The 27,491-nt window shown below is 43.9% G+C and overlaps 1 protein-coding gene across 1 annotated transcript in view; it reads left to right on the top strand.

The window, feature by feature from the left end:
* LOC126183342 (uncharacterized) overlaps positions 1 to 27,491 on the top strand; it is a 907,422-nt gene that overhangs the window by 478,290 nt on the left and 401,641 nt on the right. Inside the window, exon 3 of the mRNA XM_049925224.1 lies at positions 14,301 to 14,416. Within this exon, the coding sequence (XP_049781181.1) occupies positions 14,301 to 14,416 (116 nt within the window). The remainder of the gene's footprint in view (positions 1 to 14,300; positions 14,417 to 27,491) is intronic.

The raw sequence follows: 27,491 nt of genomic DNA, 5'->3' as shown, positions 1-27,491 counted from the left end.
GGATGTCCAACGTAGTATTGGACGAAACGTTAGGAATAGAAGTATTCCATGGACCACGGCCATATAACCGGGAAGAATTATCAACAACAGTACCATCCCGTCGTGAAAGCCTTCATTGTATGATTAGACTGCAATATTATTCCTAGTACGTGAAAGAAGTAGTGAACGGTTGCATAATTAGACTGTGGTTTCCGGTTATGAATATCAGCTATCAGGAAATTAGCCCAAATCACAATTACTCTAGTTGGTCCATTACAGAGCAATGAGCAACTGATTGTGCTGATCGATGCATAGTAATTTCAAAAAATTTGGGAGCTCTGTCAGCATGTTTTTGCTCACAGCAGTTGAATCTGCAGTGGATTTTCTCAAATTGAAGTATTTAAAGTCCACCATTGACACGGTGACACATGAACAGTGGCGTAGCTAAGTAATTTGCAAGACGGAGTCCTCTTCGCACTGTCTGGCAGCGGTTGAAATCGCACGTCTCGCCACTACCGCCCTCGACTCCCACGGTGTCGACGAATCGCAAGTCCGACAACATCCTAGTCGGAAGACAGGAACATCTGGTACAGCATTATTCCAATTGAATCGCTCAAGGAACTCTATTACGGACGTAGACTTCTCACGCTCGAGATGAGTGTACACAATGGCATTTAAGAGTATGATTTCCCAAGTGAGTGAGAAAACAGTACGTGAAGTAGACGACAGACACGCCGGGACGTTTTAAGAACTATTGTGTCCGTAGTTGGCACGAGGTAGCGTGGTTCACTATAAACAGTCTAGTTATTTAATATAGGAATCAAACAGCAACATATTTATTCTCAAGATCTACATAATAAAGAAATACGCCGGGTGCCCTAGGAGGAATGGTAAGTATTCAGAAAATATGACAGGAAACATCATTCGAAGCAAAAAAATGGTCTAGTAAACAAGGGCTCTAAAATGCATATCTTAAGAGCTATGAGCACTTCGTCATCTTCGCTGCGGTGAAACAGACCTCCTCTCCTGAAAGTTCTCTGCTTTGCATATTTTGGGAGGAGGCAGCATGGACCAGAGAAAGAAGTGTAGTAAACATCGTTTCTAAAATACCCACCTTAACCCTAAAATACTAAATCCTCGTAAGATTTACGATTGCAGTTAGTACCAATTCGCGTTTACCGCCTATTTGTAATTGTCAGTATAGAGTTTAAAACAGGATATTTTGTACGTATTGTGAACGTGACATACCATTGGAGACCTTTTAATCGTAATCAACTAGAGCATGAACTACAAGTTATGATTTCCTTTGAATAAAATATGGAACAATAAAATTTACGATGGCTCGAGCGTGGTGGGGCAGTGGTTAGCACATTGGAGTCGCATTCGGGAGGACGACTGTTCAAAGCCGCGTCCTGCCATCCTGATTTAGGTTTTCCGTGATTTCCCTAAATCGCTTCAGGCAAATACCCGGATGGTTCATTTGAAACCAATCCCTCTCCCAAATCAATCAACCAACCAAAATTTACGATGATTTAGTAACAATATAACATTTTTCTCCATTTAATGTCCTAGGGTTAAGACCTATGAGCGAGTTCAACTGTGTGTGAAATCTTATGGGACTTAACTGCTAAGGTCATCAGTCCCTAAGCTTACACACTACTTAACCTAAATTATCCTAAGGACAAACACACACATCCATGCCCGAGGGAGGACTCGAACCTCCGCCGCGATCAGCCACACAGTCCATGGCTGCAACGCCTCAGACCGCACGGCTAATCCCGCGCGGCGAACTATGAGCGAAAATGGACAAGTGATCATAGCTCGCAAAATGTGCATTTTAGATCCCATGTTTACGAGACTTTTGGCTTCGAATGATCGTTCCTGTCAGATCCCTGAACGTTGACCGCTCCTCTGGGGACACCCTGCATGCGTAATTTGGATCACTGTGAATTCGTTCTAGCTACGTCTCTCACACTTTTATCGCTGTATAGTTCTGTAATGATTAATAACGTCGTGCACTGTTTGTAGTAGTCTCACTGCAATTCCTGCCAGATCTAATGGTATAGTTCGGTGAGCTGCGTATTAAAAAGACTCTCGGACGGATACATTTGCATGCATTGTGTGGAAGGGAAGACGGAGAGCCCTGTTGGTGCCCAATAAAATGGTGCGTCTTCTGCTCAGATTTGGGCGACATGCGATGCGCCGTGTCCTGTCAGCAGAGAACGTGAACATAGCATTCTCCTCCCCACCCCACCTCAAAAAAAAAAAAATGTAGCCTACAGTGGCCCACAGAGTGCGCGCGGTCTGTGCCGTGGTGCAGCTGATGGCGTTCGATTCGACGCGCTGTCAGTTGACGCCACCTAACACGCGTCACAACATTCATCACGCGAACCACCGGTAACAACTGCCAAAAATTGAGAGGTAGGGCGTCCATCGAACGGCAGAGGTGGCTGCAGCAGTGGAACTGCTGAGGACTCCGAAATCTGCGAGAGTGATGTAGGATTGTCTGTGACTGACGTCAACGGCTGTGGACGTGGCAGCTTAGGCGGGTATGGGTCCACCTCTGTGGAAAAGGTGTCAGGTGATCCACGCACCTGAGCATCAGTCACTGGCAAAGGTCGCTCAGGGGCAGCAGTCTGGGTTGCAGGCAGCGCTTCTGAAAAAACTGAAATCTACAGCAGATCACAATAAGCACGAAACAGGATACGGTTCTGGTGCCCGCTGGGTGCCCGTTTTTCCGAGAACGGAGTAATGAGCTAGGCCAATCGTCTGAATGACGATGCCGGATTCGCAGTTGTGAAGCTTGCTATAAACACGGTGGGAAACTTTGTCGTCTGTGTGAAACTTCCTTGCGAAGTTAGCTTCTGAAGCGCGGTGGTGAAGGTGAAACAGATGCAGCAAAGTGCGGTGACGACAACCATGTAAAGATTCAGCTGCCGAAGCAGTATGCGGAAGGTCCTCAGAAATAATAACAAAGCATTTTTCCTCGAGTGCGAAGCACGAAGCTTGCACATATGAGCCTTGAAAGAGCGAGCGAAACGTTCAGATTCACCTTTTGATGGAGGAGAGAATCGAGCCGTTCGGATGTGGTGAATCCCACGTTATTAGCAAAATTGTTGAAACTCCAACGAGGAAACAGCGGATAGTTGTCCGAAACGATTGTTTGTGGTAAAAAAATGGTTCAAATGGCTCTGAGCACTATGGGACTTAACATCTGGGGTCACCACTCCCCTATAACTTAGAACTACTTAAACCTAACTAACCTAAGGACATCACACACATCCATGCCCGAGGCAGGATTCGAACCTGCGACCGCAGCGGGTGCGCGGTTCCAGACTGTAGCGCCTAGAACAGCTCCGCCACCCCAGCCGGCTTGACTCAAATGTTCCAGGGGTTTAGGATGAGCAGTTTGCCTAGTGGTTTTGACCGCATATGCAAGTGACGACATATATTTCACATACATTTAACATATTTCACACTTATTTGTGCACGTATACGTCCTGATCTCTTGCGAATTTCGCGCTGCCGTTTCATTTTCACACAGCTCAATCTTTATGGCGACGTATCTCCTGATATATGTGCTGTACAACGATATAATTTTAGAGGTTCATCCAGTGCTGTATGTGGCTCTTGTCGGGGATGTGTGTTACGAACAGAATTAGTAGTAAAAAATGGTTCAAATGGCTCTGAGCACTATGGGACTTAACAGCTGACGTCATCAGTCCTCTAGAACTTAGAACTAGTTAAACCTAACTAACCTAAGGACATCTCACACATCCATGCTCGAGGGAGGATTCGAACCTGCGACCGTAGCGGTCGCGCGGTTCCAGACTGAAGCTCCTAGAACCGCTCCGCCACACCAGCCGGCCAATTAGTAGTAAAGAAGTTATTTTTTATTTTATGGCCTTCATTGGACCACTCTAGTCAGTTATACAAAGATTTATACAAGTTGTTGTCATTTAACAATACAGTACAATTCAATAAGACAATTCAATAGTACAGTGGCTACACAAGGATTGTTATAATTTATTATTATATGAAGGATGTATTGCTCTTCTGACTGCCCAATACGTCTTCATTATTTCAGATAGTTTCTTTCATTCTTCGTCTGAGATCACTCTTCCTGTAGCCCTTTTATTGATCTTCGTTTCTAGTCTGGAATGTATGTCTTGCAGTATTGTGGTGCTCTCTCTTCTGTTTTATAGGTCATCTGCCGTAATCTGGAGTTCTCTTATAACTTCCTTAATTTATGTGATCCATTTAATGTTGCGCTTACTGTTCCACAATTTTTCTATTAGCCTCTTACCAATTCTGTTTTCTGGTGTTCTCTTCAGATGGCCAAAGGACGAGATATGTTTCTTCCTGATCGTGCTCGTTACTTGTTCTTATTTCTTGTATACTGTTTTATTTGAAATTTATTCTCCCATGCCCATTTGCTTGATATTGTTTATTTAAGCATGCCCTAATTACTCTTCTTTTTATCTTTAGTATTTTGTTAATTTATGCTGTATTAGTTGTTTTGAAGATGGTTTAAGGGCTGCGTTAAGTTATTTCTGGTTGCGTTTCATAATGCTTTATTTTGCGTGTATGTAGCTTTTTTGTTGTATGTGATTATTGGTAATGTAATTTGCTAAACATTTATATCTATCAACACTTCTGAGTTCTTGTTCTCCTATTGTAATTTTGTTTGCAAGTGGTGGGTCAGTTAGCACAATCTCTGTTTTTTCAGATGATATTCTGAGGCCAGTTTTCTGTGCTGCTTCTTGTAGTGGTTTAATTTGTTGCCTGGTTTATTGAACATTGTTGGCTGGGAGAGCAAGATCATCAGCAAATCCCAAGCAGTTTTAACTTATATCATTTTCAGCATTTCCAGTTCTTGTGTTCTTTGGGTTATTCTTGTACAATTCTCTTTTTATGTATTCCAGTGCACTGTTGCACAGTGGTGGCGACAGACAGTCACCTTGTTTTAAGCCTGCTTTTATAGGTAATTGGTCAGACATTCCTCATATAAACTTCACTTTCGATCTGATGTTGGTTGGAGTCCTATTTATGTACTTGGTTTTAGGTGGAGTCCGCGATTTTTTAAAATTTTTAATACTAAAGGTCTATCGAGACAGTCACATACCTCCTTAAAATCTACAAATGTTATTGCCAGGGCTTTTTCGTTTTCTTTAGTTTTAGTGTAAAGATCTGCTCTGCACAGCTTCTACATCGTCTGAAACCTCCATGGTACTCACCCAGCACCTGTTCTAGTTGTTCCTTGATTCTTCGGTGTAGTATCTTGGATAAAATCTTGTATGTGACGTCTAGGAGAGAGATTCCTCTGTAGTTGCCCAGTTTGCTGTTATCCCCCTTCTTGTGTAGTGGGTGGATGATGGCCGTGGTCCAATGTTCAGGGAATTCTTCTGTTACCCATATTTTTGTTAGAGCCTTGCGCAAGGTCTTGACTGTGCCACTTGAGAATTTCCACATTTCAGCAAAAATCTGATCTCTTCCACATGCGTTATAATTTTCCTGTCCTTTGTGGACTCTTTCTACTTCTTCGAAAGTTGAGGGTTCTAATTTGTTAAGTTCGGTTTTAATTGCAATATTTACGTCGATTTGTAAGAGTTCTTTGGGTTCTTCACAATTCAAAAATGTATTAAATGCTTTTGCTATGATATCAGCATTTTCTTTGTTACTCTGTGCCATTCTTCTATCTTCATCTTTCAGTACTAGTGTAGGAGGCTCATACTGTTGTAGTTGTTCCCCAAAGATTTTGTGGTAGTTCCTGGAATTGGTTTTGTGCTAATTATCTTCTACAGAGATTATTATGTTTTTGTGGAATCCTCTCTTAATTCTCCTAATGTTTTGCGTGAATTTTTTCCTTTCATTTTTGAGGTTGATGGCATTTTCCTCTGTTTTGTGTGTTTGAAATTTTAACCATGCTTGGCGTTTTTCCACATGGAATTTGACACGTTCTGTAGTCTACCATGCACGTTTTCTTCGTAGATTCAAGGGAGATAGGTTCTCGGCTTGTTTCTTGAAACTTAGACCAGTTCTTCTAGATCGCCTGTTACTTTAATGGTTTGTGTTATTTATTGGTATTTATCATTTTTAATTGGGTTATGTGGGTCGTACCTCCTTCTTGCTTTATTAGTTTTTTCCATTTTTTTCGTTAATGGAATGAATTTCATTTTAATTTTAATTTAACATTTCAATAGTTTAACATTGTAGATTTCCTTACGAAAATTTTTGTCTGTACAGACATGGTCTAGCTGCCATTCCTCCTTCTTCCAGTCTGGTGTTTCCACGTCTTTAGTTTATTTGGTTTCCTGTGGAAGTATGTTGATTTAGTTATAAGGTTGTGTTCTCTGCAAGTTCTACAACTCTTTCACCATTCTTGCTTGCAAAGTTATATCAACTCCATTTTCGAGTTAAATCTTCATGTCTGCTTTCTTTTCCCAGCTGGGCGGTGAAGTCTCCCAATAAAATTTTTACATTTCTTTTACTTATTCTGTTCAAAGTTTATTCGAGAAAGTCCCAAAATGTATTTACCTCTTCCTTTATTTTTGTTAGAAAACTTTTTTCCATTAGTAGGAACATGAGCATTTATAATGGTGTAGGTTTTATTCATTGTTTAAGCAGTCAGCGTTTCAACTCCTGGCGAGGGGAGTGGCCGTGTGGTTAGAAGCGCCATGTCACGGATTGCGCGGCCCCTCCCACCGGATGTTCGAGTCTTCCCTAAGGCATGGGTGTGTGTGTTGTTCTTACAATAAGTTAGTTTAAGTAGTGTGTAAGTCTAGAGACCGATGACCTCAAAAGTTTGGTCCCTTAGGAATTCACACACATTTGAACATTTTTTTTTCAATTCTTGATGACATTGCTTGAAAAACAGTTACTCAATTTATTGTTTTTATATTCACTACAAATTCAGTTCCAGATCGGGGACATTACTTCATAACCCGCTGTTCCGATTTCCTATTATAAAGTCTATACTAATGAGCCAAAACATTATGGCCACCTGCTTGAATTTTTTTTTCCTCTTTGGAACGAAATACATTACTGGTTCTGCATATCAGGCATCTGACAGTTTGTCGGTATGTTTGTCGAGGTATGTGGCATTAGATGTCTACGCACATGTCATGTAATTCGTGTGAATAACGGGCCACTGATCTGCGTACGCGATGATGGCGCACCATAGCTACCCAGATGGGTTCCAGAGAATATAATCCAGGTGAATTTGGTCGCCGAGACAGAACGTGAGTTCATGATAATGCTCCTCAAACCTCTGCAGCAGCTCCGAGACACGGAAATTATAGTCCTAAAACATGACAGCGCCGTCGGGGAATGCATCAGGCATGAAGAGATGCATTCAGCATGTCTTCGAATATACCACCGATCCCAGGCAGGCACAGAAGGATATCCCCCGTAGCATAATACTGCTCCCACCAGCCCGCGTCAGTGGCAGGCTTCATGTTTCGAGCCGCCGTTCACATCAGTGACGGAGCTTGAAGAGACGACCCAGTGTAGCAAAAATGTGATTCACCCTAAGAGCCGACACGTTTCCATTGATCGACGGTCGAATCCCGATAGTCTCGTGCCCACTACAATCGCAATTCACGATGTCATTGGGTCAAAAAGTGAACACGTCGGAGTGGTCTGCTGCGGAGCTCCATGTGCTATGAACGATACGCTCCGAAATACTTGTGCGTGCACCAGCATTGTGCTTTTTTGGCAGAGATGACACAGATCACCGTCTGTCCTATTTTTCAGAGTAGACAAGCTGTGAAGAGTCGTGCAAGTCCCACCATTCTGCGCCTAGTGGCAGTCTCACCGTCTTTCTACCTCTTTCCGTAGATGCTCGCAACAGTAGCACGTGATCATTCCATCAGCTTCGCCGTTTTTGAGGTATTTGTTCACAGGCTCTGCGAAATAATAATCTGCCCTTCGTGAGAGTCGCTTATCTCAATGTATTTCCCCATTTGCAGCCCATATCTCCGCTAGGGCGATCCACCGTACGTGTCTGCTCCTCTTACATACTTTTGTTACCGCGTCACGTGCCCGCAACGCCACCAGGCGGCAGTGGCCATAAAGATTAGGCTTATCAGTGTATATCTTTGTGATTCGAACGGGTCTTCCATCGAGTTTCTCGTTTCTTGGAGCACGCATATTAGAATTTTTTGTTAATTTTATTTATCTACCAAATTTTTAAGTTTTCCAGTCTTAAATAGTGAGTTAATGTTGTGTGTTTCTGTATAATTTCATACTGAACCTTCTTCTTGTGTGTTAGTGTGCATTTGCGTGGTTGGAAACACACCGCTTCATTGCAGTCGCCGGCCGAGTGACCGAGCGGTTCTAGGCGCTTCAGTCTCGAACCGCGCGACCGCGGCATGTATGTGTGTGATGTCCTTAGGTTAGTTAGGTTTAAGTAGTTCTAAGTTCTACGGGATTGATGACATCCGATGCTAAGTCCCATAGTGCTCAGAGCCATTTTTGAACCATTACAGTCCTCTAGTTGGCTATCCACCAAATCCAATGTAACCTTTACCTGCCTTATTGGGCGGGACAGTGGTATTTTTTTTTTCCTAAAAGACGTTTCCATATGTAAATTTCAAAGGTAATTAACTTTAGGTGGAGCAAGCTCAGATTTACAACTACGTTTGTTAACCGCAGAAGGTGTGTCTGATCCGCGAGAGCCATTTTATTTGACTCGAGTCCACCGGTAAGCCGGTTAAGATCCCCTGGGACGCGCCACGTACGAATATCACCTCTCCTGTTTCGGCAGCGTAGTAGGTTCGTAGTAGTGAATTAAAACGTCATGCACGATGCGGCAGTTTTCCAGGCAACTCAGTCCGCAACTCTTGGTCGTGCGGTAGCGTTCTCGCTTCCCAAGCCCAGGTTTCCCGGTACGATTCCCGGCGGGGTCAGAGATTTTCTCTGCCTCGTGATGACTGGTTGTTGTGTGATGTCCTTAGGTTAGTTAGGTTTAAGTAGTTCTAAGTTCTAGGGGACTGATGACCATAGATGTTAAGTCCCATAGTGCTCAGAGCCATTTGAACCAGACAACTCAATATTTGACGTCATATCTAATGAATTATGTGTCGTACAATGATACATTTTTGTAGGCGCATTCAGCGGCAGATGTGGATACTGTCTGCGAAAAGTGTTGCAAACAGAGTTCGTAGCAACGAAGCAATAAATTAAAATGTCTGCCGTGATGCGGCAGTTTTACATGCGTTTCAGTGTTTATGACGTCTTATCACCTCAACTGTATGTCGTACAATGATATAATTTTTCTGTACATTCAGTGGTATATGTGAATACTGTCTCCAAAATATGTCGCAAATACGATTAGTAGTTAAAAGAAGTAAGAAATTGAAACGTCATGCTTCGTGCGGCAGTCTTACTGCGCGAACAGCGAAATTGTAGTAAGCAATAAACCGTATTCCTTTCATCATTTTGTGTGGGTCGTCATTGAGAAAAGGTTTCACAGAAGTTTGAAATTATATGTAAAGTTTGTTGCAAATCTCTACGCGCTCTGATTCTCATATAGTGGATGTCTAAAGTATGGGTATTCGCGCATCGTGGGTTGCGCTGCTTTTTCTTTCTCCAGGGAAGGGATGACGTATATCTACACCCTGGAGCACACTTTCTTCTGTGATCGGGAAAATGAGTGTTGTGACATTCTCATTCAATGGAGGGCCTTCAGACGTACACTTCACGGTATGGTAATGATGTGTGTGTAGAACCAATGGGCACAAGAGAGTCGCACGCAGCGAATAGGTGTGCTGGACTCTACAATTTCACCAGAGCACGCGATTACCGCCACCTTCTCTACATGTTTTCAATAATCTGTACGTCTTCATTTAGTGATTAACCTCGACTCTGGAACACTGCAAGTGGCACGGATATGCTTCTACGGCGATTTGACGCCGTGTATAGTGGACACGACTGGTGCTACGCGAGCTATGGTGTCGGCTTCCGTTGTCCGAGATTACAATGAGTACCGGAACTCCGTGTATCGTGTGCTCAGTGGCAAAGCATAGTGTTTTCGGACGAACCCCACATAAACTGGTCATGTAGTGAAAAAAGAAGGAAGGAAAATTCGAGTTGGACGTCCCATCGCCAGCGAGGTTATTATGGATGGAGCACGAGCTCAGATTGCGAAAGGACGGGGAAGGAAATTGGCTATGGTCTTTCCAAAGGAAGCGATACCGATTAAAGGAAATCACAGGAACTAAATCTCGATGGCCAGACGGGGATTTGAATGGTCTTCCTCCCGAACGCGAGCCCGTTATGCTAACAACTGCATCACCTCGCTCGGTACGTATAGTGATGGTCGCATAAGTGTAAGAAACGCAACTATGTAAGATGTGCAGACGATGAACATCATGTGTGAAGCAAAATGCTTGAGGTTTTAGTGTCCACTTCTCGATGTGTTGCCAGTTGGCTTTTTCCTGGGGATCTTCAGGCGACGTCTGTTTAACGGTTTTTCTGGCGTTTTGCCAGCGCAAGTTCTCCCTCCGTTGCTGGTCCGCCACCGGCAGTGTTGCCCGAGTCTTTGACACTGCCAGCTACTCGTGCTGCCGAAGCGACAGAAAAGTCGTTAAACAAATTTCGACCATAGATTACGAGGTAAATGCCAACGGGCGACAAGTCACCAAGTGTCAGGTTTTCGCATGTCATCAGATAGAACACGTTTCTCATCTGCTATGTGCTAAGGGCGATTTGAATAGCAACAGCGACGTAAGGGAGTTTTTAGAGCACGATGTTGGTCGCATGCTTCAGGCAGCTGCACTGCCGTATTTCTGCGGACAGTCCCTCTCCACAGATGGCAAGGAATGTGCAAGGCTTTTTCGAAGTGTATTACAGCTTCCATGGCTTGCACTTTCGCCCCACATGTCACCTAGGCATAACATCTGGGATGTGATTGATCGAAAACTTGTTGGTCACGATCGTTCTGCCATTATATTGACCTCCATTTATATACTCCATATACTCCTGATTTTACAGTGCATGGCGAAGGGTGACTCGTAAAAGTAATGCAATTTTCTGTCCTATTTCATTCAGGTACTGAGCGAGAGAAAAATGACAGTCTAGATGCCTCTGCACGCATCCTAACCTCTCTCATCTTTTTATAATGATCCCTGTGCAAGATATACTCGTACGCTGGTGGCAACATAATTGTTGCACAATTTTCTTCGTACAGACTCTCTCACTTTACCCAACAGTGTTTCACGCCGCCTCGCTTCCAAGGATTCCCATGTGAGTTCCCAGAGCAATTCTGTACACTTTGGTATTGGCTATACCGACTTGTTACCATCCTGTCAACGCGTCTCTGAATTTTCTCAATGCCTGTTATCGTGTCTACTGGATAAGGACCGCAAATAGCGGAACAGTACTCTAGACTTGGTTACACTAACGTTACAGTTGCAATGCACTTTCCCAGAACCCTCCCAAAAATTCTAAGTTTTCCATTCCTCTCCCATAATACTGATTTTACGACAATGTCCCGTTTTGTATAGCTTCTTTTTATTACCAGAAATGCTTACATTATGTGAAGTGCTGAAGTTATTCGCAACTAATGTTGCAATAGGATTATATATGGTTCTTTCTCTTTGTTGCAGACACACTAAGCCACATTTAAAGAGAGCTGCCATTCACTATACCAATCCTAAATTTTGTACGTGTCTTTGTCTAACGAAGATACTCGTCTACAAACAGCTGCATCGTTAGCGAGCAACCTAAAAGTGTTGCTGAACCTATCTGAAGAGTGTTTGTGTACATTAGGAATAGCAGATGTCCTATTTCACTTCCTTGGGCAGATTCCATAGTACTTTCGTTCCTGTTGAACATTTGACTGTCCAGTATAGTGTACTGCGTCCTATTATTCCAGTATTTATCGATCTAGTCACATATTTGCAAGGCTACTCCGTATCACTGCGTAGTCGACAAAGTGACACTGTGGAACTCCTTTCTGAAATCTAGGAAGACGGTATCTACGTATTGGCCTGCACCTGTTGGTTGGTTGGTTGTTTGGGAGAAGAGACCAAACAGCGAGGTTATCGGTCTCATAGGATTAGGGAAGAATGGGGAAGGAAGTCGGCCGTGCCCTTTCAAAGGAACCATCCCGGCATTTGCCTGGAGAGATTTAGGGAAATCACGGAAAACCTTAATCAGGATGGCCGGAGACGGGATTGAACCGTCGTCCTTCCGAATGCGAACCCAGTGTGCCGCATCTGTTATTTGCAATATGTTGAGTATGAATAGAGCAAGCTGTTGATGTTTCGCGGACTTACAGGCAAATCTTGTGGAGCGAGATTTTAGAGAAAAATTTGTCACATTATTTGAGCCCATGGTGTCTTGGCACTATACTGAATTCTTAGAAACTCAGGTCATGTATAGTTGTGCAGTTCTGTAGCCTCAGTCATTTGTATTTTATCATGTATCTGCTATTTGGTATGAATTTCATTTGAGTCATGTGTATCCTTCTTGGTGCTTTTATATACTATTGCAGACAGAAATTTCTTACCTAAAGGAAGTTTCCTCTCATCGTCAAGTAAACCAACACTGACACTAATACTAATTCTAATAGCTTCTGTATCGGGGACGTAGATAATGTTCCACATTTGGCGTCATAAAGAATTACTCGTCATTTCCTGGCATTGTTTTACTGTCAATAGTTAGTTTTGTTAATTGTTGTTAGTGTCATTTTTACTTTCGGAGCACAACTTTTTTAGTTTGGGTATTTATGTTGATTCCTGTTTCCTTAGGAGTACTGTCGGTGATTTACGTGATTTTACAGTTATTTCAAAGAACATGGTCTCTTCGATGCAATACCATTACTGAATTCTGGAATTTGAGAAAGTCTTTCCTAGCTTACGTACAGTATTAATCCCATGCCCCCAGGCAACTTCCTTGCGATCTTCAAGTGTGATTCTCAATTTCTCTGGCTCCAATTGCCATCTCAGACTGCAGTTTTAACACACAAAATGACTATTCGTAAACCGAGTCGCGTAACTGCCAAGTCTTGTTACAGCGTTAGTATAACATATCTTGTCCTTAGCGACAATGAAAAGGTATCGATACTTCTTGGTATCGAATACTTTCGTACCAATACCAGTAGTGTTTTACTCGACACTGTGCAGTTGATACTTTTCGTCATATCAGTAGTTTATAACAGGTCTCGTATCACGGCCCGCTCACTCAGCTCTAGACGTACAGAATATTAAACTGTTGCTTAACATTTTGAAGCCACTAGAACATGTCACCAAAGATATATCAGGTGGGCAGTATGTACTATAAGCAAAACTATACTAACAATCGACTGCTCAAAAATGCAGCAAAATTTTTTAAGTTAGCATTATGACAGCACTCACAACAGTGTAGTAGAGGCTGTAAAAGATTAGCGAAACAAGGCAGTTGAACGCAGATATGGACAAATTGTAGATAATCGTTTGCTGCAACATCCTGTTTGCTTGACCCAAGAATCAAAAACGTATGTCTTAAAGATTTCCCAGAGCTTGTACTTGGACAGAATCTACAATAAGTGTTTATCAGCAACAGTGAATCTTGAAACGTTACGTGACTTTTAGAATCATCATAAGAGACTAGGACACAGCAAACAAAAGAAAAAAGATGGAGTATTCGCTTCTTTCGAACCTAATGGGGTAAAACCTTTATCTGGCAACATGTGTTGACCACTGTGGCCTAATCCTTTAGACCAATGGGAGGAATGATAGTGTTATTCTCTGAGCTGTTCAAGCAAAGCGAAAGCACCTGACAATTCCAACAACGTCAGTGCTCGCTGAGCGTTTATTTTCAGAGGCGGCAGTTCAGAGTCACCTAAAAGGTTATCAATGGGACGATCACATAAAATGTTATTTTTGAGTGATTCTACAGAAGAAAAACGTGACCTCTTTTTTACTTTAAACCCTAATCTCCCTTCCTTCCTGCAGCTGGTCTTTGTTATTCTTGCTGTATTTCGTATTTCAAGCTCAAAATTTTAGAAAATAGTAATCTACAATGAAAAAAATTGCTCGATTTAGCGCTTGTATTATTCTACTTAAAACTTGTGAAAATGGGATACCTCTTTGTTAAAGATACATGGATAGATTAGAGCCGATAGAGAATATCTAACTTTTTTAGTCAAAGGTAAGTTTCGATAACTGAAGATATCAGTAATTGCCCTTCGTTACTTGGCTTGTAAAGGCTAAGCACTTGTGTACCTGTGTCTAATTTACTTTTCATGATCCAGCCTTCACACATACTAAATTTACGGAACAGTATTTCTGTGGCATACGTAGTGTGTTTTACAGCGCAGTGTTTTGTTTTTCCAGCGCTTGACACGCCGAACGTGACGGTGAAGAAGCAAGTGCTGGAACTGCTGTCGGCGCTGTGCGTGTACAACGCGGAGGGCTACGCCAGGGCTCTGGACGCCCTCGAGCGGTACCAGGTGAGCTCAGCCGCTCTCACCCACTCTCTCGCCTTCACACTCTGTTTGCTTACAAAGAAATCTTCTACTTGCCTTCCCCGAGCGGTTCCGTATCTGTTTTCACAGCACTCCCTTTCACGTAAATCTCACGTAATGACCGTATCAGAAGACTATGTGTGTTCACAGTTTACAAGTTTGCTACTGGAGCCGTCTAAAGGCTATAAACGCTGACTGGCTCTATAGCTATAAGCTCCATCAGAGGAGCACTAGTCTGTCTGAATTTATATCGCAGCAATTAGAAGTACCTTTACGAAAACTGTGAGTACTTACTCGCTTCCTTGTTTGCAAAATTACGTCAGTGGCGTCCGATACATTTCATTGAAAATTTTTGAAATATTTCACTGCTCTATTATTGTTATTTATAGTGTTTCATCTATCACACGAACGCTGTTGGTGATTGTGTGAACGTTGATAAACCAAAACGACTTAAGTTAAGGAATGAAAAAAAATTGAAGTTTCGTTTCATATAAAACAATGTACTACAGAAAAATTCTTACTATCTGCAAATTAGAAACTGTATCGAAATATCAGGTTTACTGCAGATGATAAACAGCTATGCTAATAATATTAATTAGAAAACAGTTTCCCAGTGCTCTGCAAAATATTATTAATTTAATTTATTTGGTCACGAACCGACTGTCCGCTTCCAAGGGCAGCTGGTTGTCGCAAACACCGATAAAATGACATGCTGCTTATGCAAATATTACTTGCACAGAAGATTCAGAAATGATGAAATATGGTATTTCAAAAAATATTATAATTTTATGTCACACAGAAATAGTTACATCAAATGAAAAATGAAGTTTTTATGTGGCTGTCGTTTTATTAAACAACAGATAAAATTAAAGTTTAATTTACAATTGTAATATAGTTTTTTATAGCTGAAACTTGATTTAACAGAGGGAAAAATGAAACTGAGTTTGCTCATTTAAAATTAATCTGATATTCTGTATCATACGTTTATTAATTTTCAGTATTTCCAGTTGGCTGATTTTTCTGTTTTCCTTAATAGTATTTAAAACTTCACAGTCTACATCATCTGGATGGTTTTCTATTTAAATATGTTCTGAAAAGGTTGAATCTGTCTTTCAGAGTCACCAGCTTCTTTCATGTTTTCACTTTACACAGAAAAAAATTTGATACTGTGTTGTTGTAATACGCAGGTCTGTTATTTCTATAATTCAAATGTTTTGAGAGTTTCTCTGAAATTTGTCAACATAGCGGATGGTGCACTACTCTTTGTAACTACTCAATAGATCCTGTTGCTCAGCGTGCGGAAGTGGTGCAGTTTTACGAGTTTTCGTTCTACTTAGAATATTAGTAATGAGGGCAGAGCTATAGCAATTACTGGAGGCGATAGGTCTGATAGTCTGCAGTTCGGTTTGATATGCAGCTTCAGATACTGTGACAAAGAGATAAATGAACAGTAGTAAGTGCTATTAAAATTAGATGACCCAAAGTATTCTTTTTAATGTGCTGAATAAAATAATTCACAATCGTAAAACTACACTGTGCAAAATAATCAAAGGGTCAATTTCTTAAAACCCGGTCATTCTCCCCCTCAACCCCCCCAACCCCCCCCCCCCCTCAATAGCGATGCACAACCATGACACGTTTTGCTCCTCTTCAGTGACGGTGCAAATAAGTTGCATCCTGTGACGCCACCGCCGGCCAGTGTAGCCGAGCGGATCAAGCCGCTTCAGTCTGGAACCGCGCGACCGCTACGGTCACAGGTTCGAATCCTGCCTCGGGCATGGATATGTGTGATGTCCTTAGGTTAGATTTAAGTAGTTCTAAGTTCTAGGGGACTGATGACGTCAGATGTTAAGTCCCATAGTGCTCAGAGCCATTGGTGACGTCACCCTAGGACTCGGCGATGCTTCAAACAGCAAGGTGTCAATACACGCGCAAAGAAGACCAGAGCTCCGAAGTTCATGTGAGGTGCAATGTGGATTCCTCGGGTCACATTGGCACCAAATTTCGCCAAAATTCTGCCCAACGCCGCCGTTGATGCGTCACCCCTGCCTTAACGAAATTTCAGCCCTTCTCTTGACGCCTCTACAATGCACGTCTGAACCGCGCCTCCCAGTGTTGGTATCACACGATTTCCTTACAGATGCCTGAGGACAATTTTTCAGATACGCCACCACTCAGAATCGACACGAAAAGGCCAGTAGAGGTGGCATGAAGGGAGTCAATGAAACCACGCCTTCCGTTGAGGCGTTCATGAAAACACATTTCGCGGCCGAAAACGACATACTGCAGTGACATACGCAACAGAAAGACATTCTTGACAACCCTTGAAACTAAAGACAACCCCCAGCCGATTCACCCCTTCTCTGAGGATGTCACAGGGCTACAGTCCCAGTGAATATGATCTGACCGCTTTGAAGTGGACTGAAACCATAATTATTTCTCTGGTATACGGTGTGGGACCACTAGGGGCAATTAAAACCATTTGGCGAAATTTCAACGTTATCTGAAGTAGCAAAGGATGTTTATACTTCTTCAGCCATCCTGTTTCACACCTCTTGAGGTGTGATTGTGTGGGCAGTTCAGCAACACGCTCGGTGCCACCTGTTGTTAAATGTTTTAAAAATATACCCGTACAGAGATAAACCTTGACTGATTCCTAGGCGCCTGTGGGGAGGCAACCCCTTCGACATCCACAGCTGCTCTAGTACCTGCTTGCAGGCATACAGAATCTGAGGGATGTCAAGGGGTTTTGTGCCTGCTGGCACCTAGGAATTGGCCAAGGGTTGTCTCTGTACAGGTACATTTTTAAAGTACTCGACAAAGGCGCACAATTAGGACTGAGGGTGTTGTTGAACTGGGGGGTCTTAGAGGGACTCTTTCCCTTTTTATTCGAGCATGTGCCGAAGTTTCACTACCCTGTGATCACGCCACAGGAGGAAGCGAAACAAGAGGGCTAAAAATCATAAAGACATTTTGCTGCTTCAGACTACTTTGAAATGGTTTTGAATGGTTCCTAGTGGTTCCCCCCCTGTATATCAGAACAAAATTGGAGTTATGCTATATTCCAAAGTGGTCAGATCACGTTCTATTGGGTTGCTACCCACGATGTTCTTATAGAAGGGTTGAATTGTCCAGCAGGTGTCACCCATGTCGAAGCTTATCAAACTGTCATTTTCGACCACGAAATGTGTGTAAATGAATGTCACAAAGAAAGGGATCGTTTCATTAACGTCAATCATGCCACCTACTAAGCACATTTGTATCGACTCCGAGGGGGCTGTGGGTATGAAATATTTCCCTCGGCCACCAATAAGAAAACCGCTTGATTCCAATGCTCGGTGTCACAGTTCTGACCTCCACCACAGAGGATCAAGAGAACAGGTGAGATGTGGTTAAGGTGGTGTGTGAAGATCTTCGTATCATGTGACTCGTCTACAGTGGAGTTAGGTGTGAGGTGAAATTTGTTGCCAATGTGACATAATTAACCCATCATACACCTTACATGAACTACTGAGCTCTGACATTTTTTTCACAAGTGTCGACACCTTGGTGTCTGAACTGCCGCCGTACCCTAGGGTGAGGTGACAGGGTGCGAAGTCTTCATCTCATTTTTAGAGGGAGACTGTAGGAACCTTTGAGACAAATTTGAACTTCTGAGTCGCAACAGGAGACAATAATGGAGTTTCAAAAAAGTAATCATTTAATTCTTTTGTACAGCGTATATGTATACTCATGTAACATTGTACTTATTATTAGACAGAAGAAAAAGGGGACCCATTGACGATAGTGAAACATCAGTGGAACATGAATGGATGAAGAAAAAAGAAAATTGTGTTTGCCCAAGGAAGAACCCCCTCGAAATATTTATTTGTTGGAACAAACACGAACACTAGAAGAGAGTGTCTTAGGCAAGTGATAATACAAAAAGAACAGGATTATTTTTTGTATAGTTGCTTTTCTTAACTTTCAGTCTCCGTAGTCCTGAAGCAACTATACTTACAAAAGAATAATAAACTATTTTAAGTAGAACTCTTATGTCATAGAAAGAAGATATATCACAATGTTCGGAGTGAATCTTCTCGCAAAATTAGGCACGAAATGTACTAAATTTTATGCATAACTCTATTGACACAGTGCAGTTTCATCTCGACCTAGATCCGGCGCAAAAACTGCGGTTGGAACACTCACTTCAGCCTCATACTTATTACCTTTCCAGGCTTGCGAAATGCTTAACTGCAAATACTAATAGTTGTGAGATAGTTTTTAAGGTTATTCGATATTCTTGAAACTAATAATGTAATGTTTCAGTTTTAAGAGCTGTTGTCCTATTATGTCTGTAGCTAAAAAAGTTATGGGTGTTACGTACACGGTACAACACTCTTCGTTTGATTTTCGATGCGATGATGAAATATCATGGTCGACGGTAAGTGTGATGACTAGAACCAAGAAGCGAATCATGTTTGATTTATCTGCTTGAATTTTGCACGTCTACTCTGTTACCATGAGGTCCTGTATTTCACGAAGAATAATATTTTTAACATAACGCGAAACTCCAGTGTTCAAACCTCGCTATAGTCACAATTATTTAACTACTAGCTGTGACTTCGACGTCGCTTGCCTGCACTTTAGTATTTACGGTACTGTAACAGATACAAACTATGATAGCTCAAACTGCAATGCACACTATGAGCCAGGACATTATGACTACCGACGTACTATCGATATGAACTCGTCTACGAGTCCAGGAGATAGCAGCGTCACCTGGTGGAGAATGGCTGCTAGTTAGACACACGCACGTTGCGTGTAGTATCAATGAACGTGTTGTCTGTGTATAGAATGGAAAGCTTGACCGAGGGCGGATTGTGATGGCCCGGAAGCTCAGCACGAGCATTTGGAAACTGCACGACTTGCGGGTGTTTGAGGAGTGCTGTGGTGAGTGTCTTCAACACGTGGCGAAACCAAGGCGAAACCTCGTCAAACCGAGCGAGGTGGCGCAATGGTTAGCACACTGGACTCGCAACGGGAGAACGACGGTTCAGTCCCGCGTCAGGCCATCCTGATTTAGGTTTTCCATGACTTACCTAAATCGCTTCAGGCAAATGCCGGGATGGTTGCTTTGAAAGGGCACAACCGATTTCCTTCTCCATCCTTCCCGAATTCGATGAGACCGACGATCTCGCAGTTTGGTCTCCTACCCCCAAATCAACCCAACCCAACCCAAACCACGTCCAGATGTCGTGGGATTGGGCGGCCACCCCTCATTACAGATGTCGGACGTCGTAGTCTGGGCAGACTGGTAAAACAGGACAGACAGCGAACCGTGGTGGAACTAACATCAGACTTTAATGATGTGAAGAATACAAGTGTATCTGAACACACACTGCAGCAAACATTTCCAACGATGGGCTTCCGTAGCCGACGCCCCACGCATGTGCCGGTGTTAACACCAATACATCGGCAACTACGACTGAAATGGGCACGTGACCAACGGCACTGGACGTTGGCGGCAGTGGCAGAGCGTTGCAGGGTCTGATGAATCCCGATACCTCCTTCATCATGCCGATGGGTGGACGCGAATCCGTCGTCTTCCAGGGAAACATCTCCTTGACAACTGCATTGCGGTACGGAGACAAGCTCGCGGCGGCTCCATTATGCTCTGGAGATAAATAACGTGGGCATCTATGGGTCCAGTCGAGCTCTTTCAAGACACAGTGGCGGCCAAGAAGTATCGTACACTGGTTGCAGACCACGTACACCCTTTCATGCCGCTCATGTTGCCCGGCGGAAGTGGCATTTTTCGAGACCATGACACAATGCCAGGAGTGGTGGAGTGGTTCGAAGAACACAGTGGCGAGTTCCAATTGATATGCTGGTCCACCAACTCGGAAGGCCTGAGCCGGATCTTACATATCTGGGATGTGATTGAACGTGACGTCAGAGCTCATCGCCCCCGGGAATCAGGTGACTTGTGAGTGCAGACGTGGAGCCAGCTCCCTCCAGCGACCCGCCAACGCCTCATTGCTTCCACGCCATGACGCGTCGTCGCTTTTATTCGCGCCAAACTTCAACATACCGGCGATTAGGTAGGTTATCATAATGTTCCGGCTCATGAGTGTAGGAAAAAATGGCTCTGAGCACTATGGGACTTAATTGCTGAGGTCATCAGTCACCTAGAACTTAGAACTACTTAAACCTAACTAACCTAAGGACATCACACACATCCATGCCCGAGGCGGGATTCCAACCTGCGACCGTAGCGGTCACGCGGTTCCAAACTGTAGCGCCTAGAACAGCTAGGCCACACCGGCCGGCCGATGAGTGTAGAATGTAAATGTATAAGGTAATAGTCTGTATCTACATCTATACTCCGCAAGCCACATTACGGTGTGTGATGGAAGGTACTTTTGGTACCAATATCGCTTGTCCTCCCTTTCCTATTCCATTCACTAGTGCCGCTTGGGAAGAATGATTGTCGATTCAGCGCCAAACTTTTCCGTGACATACAAATCCTCTCTTGTAGCGTCTGCAACTAGAGGTAGTTGAGCATGTCCGCAATGCTCTCGCACCGACGGTCTCTTCTGTTAATTCTACTTGGTAAGGTCCTAGTCTGATCGATAGTACTCAAGAACCGCTCGAACGAGTGCTTTGTATGCCATTTTTTGGCGAATGAATTGCATTTGCTTAGTATTCTCCCAATCGGTCTCAGTCTGGGATCTGCTTTTCGTACTATTTGGTTTATGTAGTCATTCCACTTTAAGTCGATTCGGCTGGCTACTTGTAGATATTTTACGGTAGTTACTGTTTCCAGAGGTTTATCGCCAATAGTAAATCTCTTCACGTATTTAAGCACAATGCGTTACATTTATTTACGTTTAGGGTCAACTGCCATTCCCTGTACCAATAGTCGAGTCTGTGCAGAATTTCCTGCATTCCGCTACATTTTCTAGAGGTGGAAACTTCCTATAGACAACAAAGTCGTCGGCGAATAGTCTCACGGAACGTCCACCATTACGTCACTAATACAAATTATAAATAATTGCCGCCTTATTACACTCCCTTGGGGTACTCTCGAAATCACCTTTACATTTACATCGACAAAAGATTCACGGTTTAACAGAGCATTTTGTTGATGATGGTGGCATAACAACGTCTTCAACGGCAAACAACGGCCCAGAGCAGTCTTTGTTATGTCTGTTCATTGGAATAGATTCGTATTATAAAAATGGATGTGCCTGTATATGTCTATATCGGTATGCACGCTACAACATGCGTACCTAATACGTTCCAAAACGCCGCGCATAAAAAGGGGATTTTCCGATGCTTATACCTCGGGTTCTGGTTCTGAGCACTATGGGACTTAACAGCTACGGTCATCAGTCCCCTAGAACTTAGAACTACTTAAACCTAACTAACCTAAGGACATCACACAACACCCAGGCATCACGAGGCAGAGAAAATCCCTGACCCCGCCGGGAATCGAACCCGGGAACCCGGGCGTGGGAAGCGAGAACGCTACCGCACGACCACGAGCTGCGGCCCCTCGGGTTCTGTTGATGATAAGAAGGTAGGGTCAAGTGCTCTGGATAGCCCTTGGGCTGGGTACCATCGGTTTACCGAAAAGAAGGGTCGTCTTAATGTCACTACCCAACAGCACGGGGTCAAAATATGAATATAACACACTTCCTCCTGCGTAGGCAAATTTAGCAAATCGGCAGGCCCTTTTGCATTCGTTGTAGTCTACTGTGGGTTTCATCGAACTTGCGGAGGCTCCATTAGTTCACGAGCGGTTTCTCGGAAAACCCCACAAAATGGTTTTTTTACTATATTTTCGCGGACCAAAACCCAGCCCAGGATTCCAATAGAGCTATGCACAGAAAATGGATGAAATTTTTACGATGTATTCCTAAAAAGAAGAGAGAGATAACAACAGTGAAAAGGGACAGCAGCAGTAGGAAGGGAGGAATGAGATACTAGAAGTAAGAGACAGCAGGAGGGACATAGTGGCAGTGAAAGTAGACTGCAGTAGTAGGACAGAACGTAGGGAACGGCGGCTGTGAGACAGGAACAAAGAGTTAGTGACAGTGAATTGAACTGAATGAGTGCATGAGAAAGGGCACCTGCGAGTGGATGGATATGAGCGACCGATGGACTAGTGCGTGTGCGTGACTTACAGTTAGAGGAGCTTGTGGTGCGTTGCATGTTTAGAAAAACATTAATATGTTGGCATGCCAAAATTTTAAATGTGCTGAGGAAGGTATAATGGGGCACGTGGTACCCCACCTTTCACTCAGTCTTTTAGATAAACAGAACATATACGCAATTTTTGTGCTCCGACAGGAGCATTTTTCCACTGGTATATGTATGTTCCACATCTCCTTCTAAACCACTGGACCGATTTCAACCCAACATTGTACTCATATCACTTACTGTCTGGAGATAATCGCTTTAAGGGTAAAAACCACCTATCAAAGGTGTGGGGGTGAAAAAGCAGTGTAGCCCACGACGCACGAGTATCTGTACTGTATTCATACAGTATTTGAGAATGACAGCACTTAGAGACTTACAAAATGCGTTATACATAATTTCGAACCTTTAAAATGCTTTCTCTCGCTGACACCCACACAAAATGATGAAGGGGAACAAGTTTATCGCTTGCTACATTTTCGCCGCATGAATCGTGGCATTTTAATTTATTACTTCTTTACTACAAACTGCATACCTAACACATTTTGCAGACAGTATTCACATAATATCCAAAATGTACCAGCAAATTATATCATTGTATGACACATAGTTCAGGAGCTATTACGTCATAAACACTGAGTGCGTGAAAAACGATCGCATCATGCAACATGTTTAGGTTTATTACATCGTTGCTACTACCTCTATTCGAAATAATTTTCGCGGACAGTATCCAATCTGACGCTGAACGTACCTACAAAAATGCATCATTATACGACACTTAATATACGAGATATGTCATCGTAAACATGCGTGAAAAACTGCCGCATCATGTATGGCATTTTAATTTATTTCTTCTTTACTACTGATTCTATTCACAACACATTTCGTTGGTGGTAGTCACATATACCACTGGATGTACCTGCAAAATTATATCATTACAGGACATAGTTATGGAGATTCGACGTCATAAACATTGAGCTGATTGAACATGAAACTTCAGAGCTAATTTCGCTAAAGACACAGGTGAAATACGTCTACAAATACGCGTGAAATATTGAAAATATATATGAAATGTATTCGGCATGTGCATACACGGGCAAAGCCACGGGTTAAAAGATCATCTTAAACCCCTGGAACGCTTTCAACAAAATTTGGTCGATATATTAGTTACAGTCTTGTATGAAATGCTGTGCGGGTAAGAAACAACAGCCTCCTATCGGGGTGAGCGCAATAGCGTGGATAGAGGAGGAACTAGGAAGAGATGGACAGACAGCGAGAGGGAAGGAGGAGATGTTCGCAGATAGGTGGAAGAGGAGATGGACAGAGAGAGGGGCAGGGGGAATGGTTCAGTGAGAGATGAGAGGGGGAGATGGACTGAGAAAGAAAAGAGGAGGAGGAGGTGAACAGGGAGAGGAGGAGAACGAGATGGACAGAGAGAGGGGCAGGGGAAATGGTCAGAGAGAGATGAGAGGGGGAGATGGACTGAGAAAGAAAAGAGGAGGAGGAGGAGAACAGGGAGAGGAGGAGAACAAGATGGACAGAGAGAGGGGCAGGGGGAATGGTCAGAGAGAGATGAGAGGGGGAGATGGACTGAGAAAGAAAAGAGGAGGAGGAGGTGGACAGGGAGAGGAGGAGAACGAGATGGACAGAGAGAGGGGCAGGGGGAATGGTCAGAGAGAGATGAGAGGGGGAGATGGACTGAGAAAGAAAAGAGGAGGAGGAGGTGGACAGGGAGAGGAGGAGAACGAGATGGACAGAGAGAGGGGCAGGGGGAATGGTCAGAGAGAGATGAGAGGGGGAGATGGACTGAGAAAGAAAAGAGGAGGAGGAGGTGGACAGGGAGAGGAGGAGAACGAGATGGACAGAGAGAGGGGCAGGGGAAATGGTCAGAGAGAAATGAGAGGGGGAGATGGACTGAGAAAGAAAAGAGGAGGAGGAGGTGAACAGGGACAGGAGGAGAACGAGATGGACAGAGAGAGGGGCAGGGGAAATTGTCAGAGAGAGATGAGAGAGGGAGATGGACTGAGAAAGAAAAGAGGAGGAGGAGGTGAACAGGGAGAGGAGGAGAACGAGATAGACAGAGAGAGGGGCAGGGGAAATTGTCAGAGAGAGATGAGAGGGGGAGATGGACTGAGAAAGAAAAGAGGAGGAGGAGGTGAACAGGGAGATGAGGAGAACGAGATGGACAGAGAGAGGGGCAGGGGAAATGGTCAGAAAGAGATGAGAGGGGGAGATGGACTGAGAAAGAAAAGAGGAGGAGGAGGAGGTGAACAGGGAGAGGAGGAGAACGAGATGGACAGAGAGAGGGGCAGGGGGAATGGTCAGAGAGAGATGAGAGGGGGAGATGGACTGAGAAAGAAAAAAGGAGGAGGAGGTGAACAGGGAGAGGCAGAGAAGGAGATGGAGAGAGAGAGGGTGGAGGAGGAGGTGGACAGAGAGAGGGGGAGGAAGAGCTGGACAGAGATGGGGGAGGAGTTGGACAAGGAGAGAAAGCAAGAGGAGATGGACAGGCAGAGTAAGGAGCAGACTGACAGAGTGGAGAGGAGCAAATGAACAGAGAAAGAGGCAGGTGGCGATGGACAGTGAGTGTGGATGGCGGAGGTGGGCAGAGAGATGGAGTGAAGGAGGTAATGTTCACATGTATGTGAATTCGTAAGGGATAAACTGCTTAGGTCATCGGTCCCTAGACTTACACACTACGCCGACCGGAATGGCCGTGCAGTTCTAGGCGCTACAGTCTGGAACCGCGTGACCGCTATGGTCGCAGGTTCGAATCCTGCCTCGGGCATGGATGTGTGTGATGTCCTTAGGTTAGTTAGGTTTAAGTAGTTTTAAGTTCTAGGGGACTGATGACCGCAGCAGTTAAGTCCCATAGTGCTCCGAGCCATTTGAACTTACACACTACTTAAACTAACTTATACTAAGAACAATACACAAACCTATGCCAGAGGGAGGACTCGAACCTCCGGCAGTAGGGAAGGCCGTAATAGACACAGAGAAGATGGACTAATAGAAGATTTCAATCAATACACATCTGGGCCACGCCAGGTACTCAGCTAGTAGCTTCATAAGTTTGGAGCTCTGATCTTCCACAGTCTATGATTGTTTGTGATGCCTACTAGAGTCCCATCCGAGAGTAACTCTATGACGACATTTTGATAAAACGAGCAATTCAGGAGGCTGTTTCTGTCATTGATATTTACTCTCGCAGTACATGTTTCTGTCGGTCGGGTGTATTTCCCATTTGCGACTTTCAGTACAATTGCTTTCGTATCGCGGAAAATAGTCTTCTTTGGCTTCTGACGATAAGGATCTGATAGTTCACAATATGAAGCCGCTGATTCGACCAGCGCCCGTACAGGTTTACGGACAGTGATGACGGCGATGGGATTCCCTGACTTCTTGGTGACTGTCGTCCACAGAGGATTTGCATCTCTGGCGACTCACCTCCATAGATGGTAACCTCGCTTAATTTTCCTGAAGTAGGGGGCTAGGCAGGTACCTCTGTACGGCGATGGGCAACAAGCGAACAGCCCTCGTCCAGGGTACAACGGTGTACTTCGTCCTACAGGTAGACTATAATCGTCTACGGTTGACTTGTGTGGAATAGGACTGTTGTGATGGTTGGCGCCTGGCGGCGTAGAAGTCGTCAAAAACTCACCTTATTTCTCTGTAGTGTCCAGTGCATCCACAGTGGAAACACACCGACGAGTTACCATCTGTAGTCCAAATGTCTGTTCTTCCACAGTGCGTTATACTTGGCGTAGGAGTTGATTGTACCTGCGTTGGTCGGGCGTTCGGTTGTCATTTGATGGCTACCGCGCAAGTCTGAGTTGGCCGAGTCCATTCTTCCTGGCGCGTTCAGCTGATAGCGGTCATTGGGCATGTATACACGTCTTCTTCGACATTCCCTGTTACCGCTTCACGTACTAGTCGATATCAACCTGCGAAGCTGAGTGGTGACGTGTTTCCCTACGACGGAGTGGGCCCGGATTCGATTCCCAGTCGGGATGGAGAATTTCTCCCCCCGTGGGCTCGGTGCTGTGTTGTCCTCATCATCACCGCTTAATGTGGCGTCACCTTAAATAAGACATGCACCCCGGCGGCCGAACTTCCCCGTTTGGGGCCTCCTGGCCAACAATGCTACACGGTCATTTCTTTTTTGTATCGGTCGATATTCATGACTGCTATCTCTTAAGTACTCTGTCTGACATTTATGGATGCCATACACAGCTATATCTCTTCTCTTACTTCTGGCGTATGAGACGGGCGAGCTCATTATTGTCTTCCACAGCTGTGATAGAGACCTCATCCGGGAGTCGATCGTACGTGTTTCATCCATCTCTTTTTTTGATTCACTGTCACTACTCGATGAATTCGTCTGCCGTTGTAACGTCTTTTACTAGAAGAGTCGTGTCCATCTCCTTTCATCGTGCGTGAGATTTTGTCAGCCTGTATCATATTCGGATTCACAATTTGGTATATGGCCAAAACATTATGTATGTACGACTAGGTCGTTTCCGCATGACGTTGGCCATATCTTCAGCTGTTTTTCGGCTAGGCGGACTTGCTGCTGTTCATCGTGAAACTTTTTCTTTGGGTAAATCTGGAATGTGTCTCAGCTGTTAAACTCCTCTGCGTTGTTCTCGAATCACTGCTGGGTTGTGATGTCCAAGTAAAAGTACACATTTTCCAAAAAGGAACGGTGTATTACTTGTATCCCGTGACCTGTCCATTTCGACCACTGCTGTTACTTTGCGTAATCGGAGCGGCTGTGACGAAGATGTTTTGAAATACCTTGGGTCTCCATCAAACAATATCACGTCAAAATCACAATCAAATCCAAATCGGAAGGCAGGTCTATATCTAAATCTGT

The sequence above is a fragment of the Schistocerca cancellata genome, chromosome 4 (genome assembly GCF_023864275.1).
Source record: "Schistocerca cancellata isolate TAMUIC-IGC-003103 chromosome 4, iqSchCanc2.1, whole genome shotgun sequence".
Taxonomy (NCBI): Eukaryota; Metazoa; Arthropoda; class Insecta; order Orthoptera; family Acrididae; genus Schistocerca; species Schistocerca cancellata.
This window is presented reverse-complemented; position numbering and strand designations above follow the sequence as displayed.